The following is a 10,179-nucleotide window of genomic DNA, read 5'->3' as shown; positions in this document are numbered from 1 at the left end:
TGATCTGTTATGTTGCACTGTGATATTTTTGTCTTCATGCTTTGGTACATCATTGCTTTAACACTACTATAAGGTATCCACTGTATAACGAACACATAAGATCAGGAGTCTATCAATATTGATAGACTCCTGATAAGATAACATAGCTAAGTACCCATTTCGTCCTTATTTACACTTACCATTTCTCTGCTTAATCCTGCTATTCAAATTTGCATTTAGGTGCCCTTCAATACAATCTCAATGCTATAAGTGTATATATATAGTATATGGCTGTACATGTCATAGAGACGTACTCTTGGATCATTCGATGCCAGACCACTGCCACCTCTCTGGTTGACATCACCACAGTCATCTTTGAAGTATATTACAGCTATTAGAATGCAAAATACACCATAATATGTGAGAGTTAACAAAAAAACAAATCGAATTTTCATTTGAAACTATTACACACTGCTCACTCTGTCTACATTTACTGGCAGCATGTATCTGTCCGTATCCGAAAATTTGTCTTGTGTTTATTAAAAACTAGCTCAAGCAACACTAGCAAGCTGTGTTTTACAACTTTGACATTTTCAAAAACTGTGGTGTAAGAAATGGTTAGGGTTAGGAAAGTTCAGACAATTTCCTTTTAGTGAAAATATCTCTTAGGACTGGTGATATTTGTATTAATAAGTAAGCTAGTTAAAAATTATTTCATAGATGGTCAGCATTGCATTAGTGAGATCAATCTGGCTCTTGGAATTCACTGCATTTCGTGACTGATGTTAGCTGAAGGTTGCTGCTACTTTCACAGTTTTATCACATTCACTTGTAATTACATTGCGTGGGTAATTCTTTGCTGTTGTTTAGCTCGTGTTCCTCTCGGTAGTATAGCTTAATCAATATGAAACTTGAAGATTATGTGTCGGGGACGTCTGCCCTGGTTAGCGCAAGCTATTAGGGCATTGTCACGTGAATATTGTGTGACACTCAGAAGCCATAACTGACACATGCGTAGTACAAGGAAAGCGCATTACTGATATGCTGCTGTTTAGGTAAGCTATGCAATCAGTTTGTCACGCTTCACGTCCGTAAAGCTGTCTCTACCTGTCGGTGCAAAAGCCAGTGGGGCAATACGAAGTGGTAGTGCATCTAGGGTATACTTGCACTATCCTACACGTTCACACCTAGCAGAGCTGTGCCATAGGCGAGTGCGATCAACTCTCCAAAACGAGAACATAGGAAATAGAAGGAACAGTGAAGTTGATCATACCGTGTGATTCAAGGTCAGATGCTGATTCTGCTACGGACCTATAGTAAAACAAAAAACGTATTCGGCATGGCCAGTTTTAACGTCAGCGTGAATTTCACTGTGTCGCCAGTTACGGAGAACTTCAAATACATAGCCCTGATGGGAAGATTGATTCTGATGTCGTCCATCTTCTTCCTAAACACGCTAGTTCTCGTAACGCTCGTTCGAGGACGCCACGCGGAATTCAGCGACATAAAGTACTGGTTTCTTAGGTCGCACGTGTTCTCCGACATCTTCGTATCTCTTATCTTCTCGACCTTCGTGGTTCTCAAGTACAGCCAGATCAACATCGACACGCGTTATTCGTGCCTGCTCTTGTACTCGTTGCTCATGTCCTCCAACCAGGTGTCAGCCATGAGCCTGCTGTTTGTCAGTGTCGACCAGTACATCGCTATCGTGCATTCGCTTCATTACAACAGGCTCGTGAGCGAGCTCTCGGCTAAGGTCGCTGTCTCATTCTCCTGGCTGTTTTCCGCGATTGTCGGCTTCTTGCCGTTGATCATCCGATGGGATCAGCGAGTCGATCACTTTACCGATTGCTCGGTGACTGTGTTTCCCCTCGCATATGTAGTGTTTTGGGGCATCGTGCAGCTGTACGTGCCGTGCGTGCTGATGGTCACCATGTATGCGCAGGTGCTGGTCGTTGCCCACCGCCACATTCGTCAGAACCAGATGGAAGTGCAGCCACAGAATGTCGACGTTCATCCTGGATCGATGCCGTTGTCGATTCTAAAGGCAGAGGTGAAGGTGGCTGTCACCGTTGTGATCATGCTCGTGGTACTAATGGTATGCTGGTTGCCGTTCAATATTGCCCTCACGCTGAATGTCCACGGTGGCAGGCTGTTGCACTCCATGGAGGTCGTTGGTCCGCTAGCTGTCACCAATAGTCTCTTCAACCCCATACTGTATCTGATTCGTTTTGCCAAGCTGCGCAAATCTTGCATTGGCATGATTAGATTCAAGTGTTGCAACAAAGTCCAATCATCAATTGTTCCGATTAATCTGGATGTAATGTAGATAGTAGTGTAAACTAGAGTAGGCAGGCTCCACGTGCAAAGTCTTGGAGAAGGTAGAGTAATGTGTCATATAATAAAGGCTGTGTAGTGTAAAGAAAATACCATATTGTATCGTATATAATTCATAAATGTATAATATATATATATATATGTGTGTGTGTGTGCAAACCAGTATGTGTATATGAATACTCTGAAAAAAAAAATATATATAAATTTTGAGTATATCAAGGTGTGTGTATCAGTAGAGGATGAAAGCCTGAAGCTATGGTCAGAATCACTGTGTAAATTAGCATGTGCTTTTGGCAAATTGTCAATAGACTTTGGTACATCTTCTGATCTTCTAACGTTGTCTGTATGTAGCCGGGTGACAGTTCATAGTTGATGTTACTGACACATGTTCCAAAAGAAACTAATTATCTGTTGTAATTACATACTGTGATCATTTCAATGTTATGATTATTACCGCGTAGCTGCATTGTCACATACATGACCGCGTAGCTGCATTGTCACATACATGACCGCATAGCTGCATTGTCACATACATTACCGCTTAGCTGCATTGTCACATACATGACCGCGTAGCTGCATTGTCACATACATGACCGCGTAGCTGCATTGTCACATACATGACCGCGTAGCTGCATNTTTTCTCTATTTTCTCTCCTCCTCTTCTCTCCTCGCTCTCTCTCCTCCACGCGCGCGCGCGCGCTCTCTCTCTCTCTTCCTTCGCTCTCCGCTCTCTCTCTCGCTCTCTCTCTCTCTCTCTCTTTTCTACTCGCTCTCCGCTGTTTAACCGCTGTGCGTCTATACTCATTTGCTTCGACTCCGACTGCTAACTCGCAATTCTCGACAGTCAACTGCGCAACTCGCAAACTCTCAACTGGCCTCTCTCCGACAGTTCACAGTCGCTTGTATAGTTTACATCATCACGTGACGTCGTGACGGAGTACATAACTGGCTTCCAGATCACCATTTCCTTCTCGAAGCTCACAACCCGCTTTCTCTGGTTACCTGCCGTCATTACCACACGTGTTTCTTCCTGATTGGACATCACTCCGCCCCTCTCCGTTGACACGCCCCTTTGTTCCTGCGTTACTCTCTCACAGGACCGCCAGCTTTTCTACCGTTCACATGTCCCCCTCGCCAAAATAAATTTTTCAACTGTTCCCCCTAAAACAAAACTTTTTAATTGGTATACGCATACAATCTACTACACTAAATATCACTCGCGTGCTCGATATTACACAACTCGCACGCGCGCGCGTGTATCCACCGCCGCACCGCACGCACCGCCGCACGTCAGGCGGGAGTTATTCCGATTCGCCATTTCCGACTTCGCCATTTTCCATTTCACATTAAAAAATTGCCCACTCGCATTCTGCCCCATTTCCCATTCCGGTTTCGCCATTCCCACTTCGCCATTTTCCCATTTCGGCCAGTTTCCCACTTCGCCAGTTCCCATTTCGGCCAGTGTCCCGTTTCGCAGTTTCCCTTCGCCAATTTCCGTTCTAGTCCCCGACCACCCCTTGGTCGTCGGTGGGTTAAAAGTATGCCTCTGTACAGAAGAAATTATAACGAATCTGAATATGGATTGTGCAAATAATTGATTTGAAGAACAGAGAAGGCGAAATACTTTACATATCAAACTTTATGGATCATGTACACGCAGCCCTAACCCTAACCCTAACCCTAGCCTACCCTAAAACCCTAAACCTAATCGCCTAACCCTAGAAATGACTCTTTTTAAAAAATGGAAAGGATCAATTTCGGTGCGGGGGGGGCGCTGGAAGCAACATAACAAATATGCAAAATGGGAAACTGGCCGAAGTGGAAAATGGACGAAATGGAAATGGCCGAAGTGGGAAAATGGCGAAATGGGAAACTGAGCCGAAATGGGAAATGGCGAAGTGCGGAAATGGCGAAAGTGCGGAAGGACACCACCCTCAGGCCGCGGCGGCGGTGCACTACTGATGCAGATCACCGTCGCCACCGCAGGGCGCGCGCCGCCAGGTATATCTCACGCCGCACCGCCCATACCACCGCTGCGCGCGCGGACTCTATCACGCCGCACGCAGGGCCAGCGCGCGGTATATCTCGCCGCACGCGATTACACCGCTGTGCCGCGCGCGCTGCCGCGGCGCGGATATAATATCACCGCCGCGCCGATACTACCGCCTGTGCCGCGCTGCGCGCGCGGGCGCAGGTAAATCCCGACGCCACAGCATACTGACCGCTGCGCCGGGGGGCGCAGCGCGCGCCCGATATCTCACCAGCCGCGCCGCATCACTACGCTCGCGGACCATCGCGCGCGCGCGGCGGTATATATAACCGCGCGCAGCCATTACTACTGCTGGCGCGGCCGCGCTGCGCGCGCGGTATATATCACCGCGCCCGCACCGCATCATACTACGCTGATGCGCGGATGGGCGCAGCCGGATATATATCACCGCCGCACCGCATACTACGCGTGTGCCGCGGTGGGCCGCGCGCGCCGCGGTATATACTCACCGCCGCACGACGCCCGCGCCGCGCGTGGACCTCTATCACAGCGAGCAGGCCGGGCTGTTTGGGTTGTAGGATATGTTTACTAGGCCACTTCTAATTTCAACTATATTTTACGATATATCTAAAAAATTGATGCAAAAACCCTAAAAGTGCCCTAACCGAACCTAACCGCTACCCTAACCCTAACCCTAACTTAACCCTAATTACAATTTAAAATATATGTCGTAAATTAGAAGTGCCCTGTAAACATATCCTACACCACCCCAAAACAGCCGGGCCTGCATCACGCGGCGCCGCGGCGCGCGTTATATCTCACTTGCCGCGCGCAGACCACCGCTGCGCGCGTCACGCGACGCTATCACTGGCCCGCGGCGGACCCGGCACGCGTTCGCGCGACGCCGCGCCCCGCGGATGCATACGCGTCATGACTGCTGCGGCGCCTGGTATACTATGGCGCGCCCTCATGGCTGCTTGTTTACAATTGCATACATAGATGGGAAAGAATGCCGTGGATAATAGATGACTTCCCTATTCAGATATGATCACTGGTGCTGAATATACAAACACATAAACAATAATAATACAGCTAGACAATAGATACGAATCCAATTTCACCCCCCCCCCCCCCGCCCCCACCTTTGGGCGTGCTTTCTTTTGCTGCAATTTTTATTTTGTAGAGAGAACTCTCTGTTCCGCGGGGGGGGGCGATCCCGTCCGATCACCCGATCCCCCCGGGTTACGGGCCTGTCAGGAGTAGATAATAGGGAATCCCCCATACTTATATACATCCTGATTATATATCATGTGCTGTGTGTGCGGCTGTGTGGTGTTGTTGTGTGTGGGTGTGTGCTGCCTGTGTTGTGCTATGTGTCTGTGTGTCTGCTGTGGTGTCTGCTTGTGTTTGTTTGTTGTGTGTGCTGTGCCTAGTGTGTGTGGTGTGTGCCATGTGTGTGTGTGTGTTGCGTGTAGCGTCGCGGTGCGTGCGAGCGCTGCTGTCGCGTGGCGTGCCTGCGTGTGTGGTATGCTGTAGTTAGTAGGTTATGCTTTACTGCTGATTCGTTTACTAATACGTGATCTATGACTACTATGGATATGCAACACGTGACTGTGGAATAAAACAATCACGGGTCGGAGCCTGTGCGATGACAGAACAGACGTCGTTTTACTTGAGCTGCCTAGAGGCAAGACGATAACAACACTATATTTCTGCCGCGACGAGGAACTGAAAGGTGGGTGAAAACAGCATCAGTAGGATATCCAGAGGACAGGTTTTGGACAGGGCTTGAAAACAAAGGGAGCAAAACGCCACAGTCTATACGGAGAAAAAGCGGCATGTCAAAGTGCAATACCCAGTCCCGCGATGGCCAGTTGGACGCAGCGCCAGCGTTTGCTTCTCACTGTCTAGCAACGAATTGAAACTGAAATGGAAACTGAAAACGTTCTCAGGGTCAGGGCCGACGGAAGCAACATACACATTGGTCAGGCCACTTTATGCATTCAATAACAGAAGTCGACGAACAGCTGGCCGAGCCAGGTGCCACCTGCTCAGCCGTGGCGGGGACCCGCGACCCTCCCCGCGCTCGGCGTTTTGCCCTCGTCAACGGGGGTGTGCGCGGCGTCCCCCCAGAAAATTCGTAGAAAATGTGAAGACACAGATGCCCGTTTTAGAGCCTTAAAGAACTTTTCAAACTCTAACAAATTGTAATTTATACTTTCCAGTATAGCGCCCAATTATTTCGCGCAGTCGCCAATTTACATGTCAAATTTAAATGCCGTGTGCAAGCACACGTGCGGGCATGCGGCGATCGGGTGAGGTACACGTGTGTGCATGAGTGCTTACGTGCGTGTACGTGACGCCCGTGTGTGGACCAGTACACGTCGCCGTTCGGCGCTGCGAGCACTGTGCGCCACGTGATGTGCAGTGCTGTGCGGGCGTCGCACGTACAACCCAGTCGTGCATGCATCGGGCGTGCGTCGCGGGCGTGTGTAATGTAAAACGTGCGTGCATGCGTGCGTGGCGTGCGGCGTCGTGCACGTATACGCGAGCAGCGCTGCGTGCCGTGCGCTGCGCACACGCTGCTTACATGTGTGCGTCGTGTCACTACACGTGCCGCGTGTGCAGTACACTTTCTGCATGCCGTGTGCATGCCACTTAACGTGCGTACCATGCGTCTGCGTGCGTGTGTACGCTGACACGTGCCGCCGTTGGCGTGCGTAGCGGTGCGTGTGAACGTCACACGTGGTGCCCTGCGTGCGGTGGTGAGTGCGGCGTCGTATCGCCTTACACGTGCGGGCGTGCGTGCGTGCGCGTGCACGTACACGTGCGTGCATGCGTGCTTGCGTGCGTGTGCACGTACACGTGCGTGCATGAGTGTGTGCGTACGTGCGTGTGTACGTACACGTGCGTGCGTGCGTGCGTGCGTGCGTGCGTGTGCTTGTATCGAACAATATCACGCATCTGCTTGCTGCCAACCGTTAAACTGCGCATGTGCGCATATAACGTCAGTGTTTATAAACATGAAAACAACGTCATGTAGTAGTATATATGCATGTATACATAAACTATATGTGATTTCAGATCATTATATGCTTGGGATTGCAATAATTGTAGATCCGGCCTGTGCATAACGAAAATGTGTGCTTGAAAAAAATAATGATCGGAAAAATTATTGGTCCGGCCATGGCCGAACTTGCCGGACCGGCTCCACCGGCCCTGAGGGTGATTGTGTTTTCCTGCCATATCGATCGAAGCCTACGTGTACAAGCTTACGTACGAGCGATGGCGATACAGAAAGCTGGGTGAGCGTACCTCAACGCTGATTCAATAGGAAACGGAGAATGACAACCGGCCTACCACAATTTCCAGCGTTCGCCGTGCACGCGGACAGTGGCAACACTGGACTGAGATTGGCCAAATGGGTGGCGAAGTTGGAGAATCTGATGATAGGATTAAACATAACCACGCCAAAACGAAAAAGAGCTATCATGCTACACTATGCTGGTGACGAAGTGTATGAAGTTTTCATCACGCTGCCCGACACAGGGAGTGAAGATGACTTTGAGCTCGCCCGTGACAGTTTGACGAACTACTTCGACCCCAAAAGAAATATGGAGTATGAAGTCTACCTGTTCAGAAAGGAGAAACAAGCTGTTGGTGAGTCATTGGACACATACCACACACGGCTAAGACAACGAGCGATGACATGTTAGTTTGCAGACAGCGATCGGGAAATCAAAACACAGATTGTTCAGTCATGTCAGTCATCACGGCTAAGACGACGTGCTCTACGGGAAACGTATTTGACACTGGCCAAACTGCTAGTATATGGTAGAACACTAGAGCTGTCAGAAGCACAGGAAAGTGGTATTAAAGGTGACAATGATGGTAGGACCGTCATTTCTCTTCATTCAAAACCGTTTCATAAAAAACAGCAGGCTCGACAAAAGCCGACGGAAGCTACTGCACCGATACAGAACCCCTCACGACTGGTGGGTAGGAAGGCTAAGTGCCGTAATTGTGGTGGACTGTATCCACACCCCCAAAGTAAGCCATGTCTAGCCAGGGGCAAGTCTTGTAGATCATGTTGGAAGCTTAACCACTTCGCTGCAGTGTGTAGATCAAGACAGAGAAGAGAACAGTCAGCGTATCACGTCACAGAGGACAAGCATTCTACAGCGGGGATGGAAGCACATCAGTCGGATTCCTCAGACGATGAGTACACGTTTGGTGCGAGACAGCACGGGGACAAGCTACCAACGTGCGACGTAAAGATAGAGGGGAAAGTCGTAAGAATGACTGTTGACACAGGGGCATCAGTGAACATCATAGACAGCGAAACTTTCATCCGGTTAAAGGGGCCCTCCCACGTGCCACTCGGAGGAACTCGTTCCATATCTGACAGTGAAGGATGAGTTAGCAGTCTTCAATGGCTTGGTGCTGAGGAACACACGCATTGTGTTGCCAGTTTCGTTACGTCAGCAAGCAATCAAATTGGCCCACGTCGGACATCAAGGTGTCGTCAAGACCAAGAGCTTGTTACGCGAGAAAGTTTGGTTTTCGGGTATAGATCTTTTGGTGGAAGAGCGAATTAAGCAGTGTTTGCCATGCCAAGCTGCTACCGCCAACAACGCAGAAGGACCAGAACCTCTCAAGATGACAACACTACCTTGCGGACCATGGAAAGAAGTGGCAGTAGATTTTGCCGGTCCATTTCCGATGGGAGAATACTTGCTAGTAGTGGTAGATGAGTATAGTAGGTTTCCAGAGATAGAGCTGGTGACAAGTACATCTTCGAAGGCCACAATTCCTAAACTAGATAGCATATTTGCCAGGCAAGGTATACCAGGTACAGTGAAAACCGACAACGGACCACCGTTTAATGGTGCAGAATTCTCATCGTTTGCAGAAGAGTTGGGATTTCATCATCGACGTATTACACCGTTGTGGCTACAGGCAAATGGAGAAGCTGAACGATTCATGAGAACACTAAATAAGACAATCCGAGTGTCTAACATCGAAGGTCGAAATTGGAAGCGCGATTTAGTTCGATTTCTTCGTCGATATCGAGCGACGCCGCACTCGAGCATTGGGGTGTCACCAGCAGAAGCCCTTAACAACCGAAAGATGAAGATACAACTACCAGAAACTAACCTTCAGGGAGACAGGGAAGCTCGAGATATTCGTGCAGTCGATAAGCGGAGGAAGGACAAGATGAAGTCCTATGCTGACTACTAACGCCATGCAAGAGAGAGTAGGATTCAAATTGGTGATACGGTCATAGTGAAGCAGCAAAGGTCGAATAAGCTGTCTACACCGTACGATCCACGACCATACAAGGTGCAGAATCGAAAAGGGAGCATGGTAACAGCTAAGCAGGGAGATCATGAGATAACACGCAATCTTTCGAAGTTCAAACGCGTACATCCAGTCGCGAATGGAGAAGAAATGGATGATGAAGCAATGGTGAAGTTACCATTGGACGAACCACACGATGCTCTACGCGACAACGCAGAGGGGAACGTCAGACGCTCTACACGTACCAAGCAAGCGCCTGCGCGTTTCAAAGAGTTTGTTATGCATATTTAGATTCGTGGTAACTTACAGACGACGTTAGGAGCTGTAGGTTAAAACATAGCTGTTTGTTAAAGAAATGGATTTTATATTGTGACTTACTACTAGTGTAGAGATTACTGTTTTTAAATGTTTAACTGATGAACAAGTTTGGTTAACGCATAAAGGTTTTCATTAGAAGTCCAGTTTAGCCGATGTGTCTAGATACTGAAAGAGTCTAAAGTTGACGCAGACGAATATAATTTTTAATCCAAGTAGAGGAGGAATGTAGTGTAGTTAGTATGTCAGGCCCGTAG

The 10,179-nt window shown here is 48.7% G+C and overlaps 2 protein-coding genes across 2 annotated transcripts; both read left to right on the top strand.

Moving 5' to 3' along the window:
* Positions 1–1,318: 1,318 nt before the first annotated feature.
* LOC106817863 (adenosine receptor A2a-like) lies at positions 1,319–2,308 on the top strand. Its single transcript, XM_014822574.1, has one exon. It carries the CDS (start codon positions 1,319–1,321, stop codon positions 2,306–2,308), a length of 990 nt encoding a protein of 329 aa, XP_014678060.1.
* Positions 2,309–8,965: 6,657 nt separating this feature from the next.
* Positions 8,966–9,547, top strand: LOC106817862 (uncharacterized protein K02A2.6-like). The gene has a single exon (XM_014822573.1). It carries the CDS (start codon positions 8,966–8,968, stop codon positions 9,545–9,547), a length of 582 nt encoding a protein of 193 aa, XP_014678059.1.
* Positions 9,548–10,179: the final 632 nt, after the last annotated feature.

Source organism: Priapulus caudatus, unplaced genomic scaffold (genome assembly GCF_000485595.1).
Source record: "Priapulus caudatus unplaced genomic scaffold, Priapulus_caudatus-5.0.1 Scaffold1896, whole genome shotgun sequence".
Classification (NCBI taxonomy): Eukaryota; Metazoa; Priapulida; class Priapulimorpha; order Priapulimorphida; family Priapulidae; genus Priapulus; species Priapulus caudatus.
This window is presented reverse-complemented; position numbering and strand designations above follow the sequence as displayed.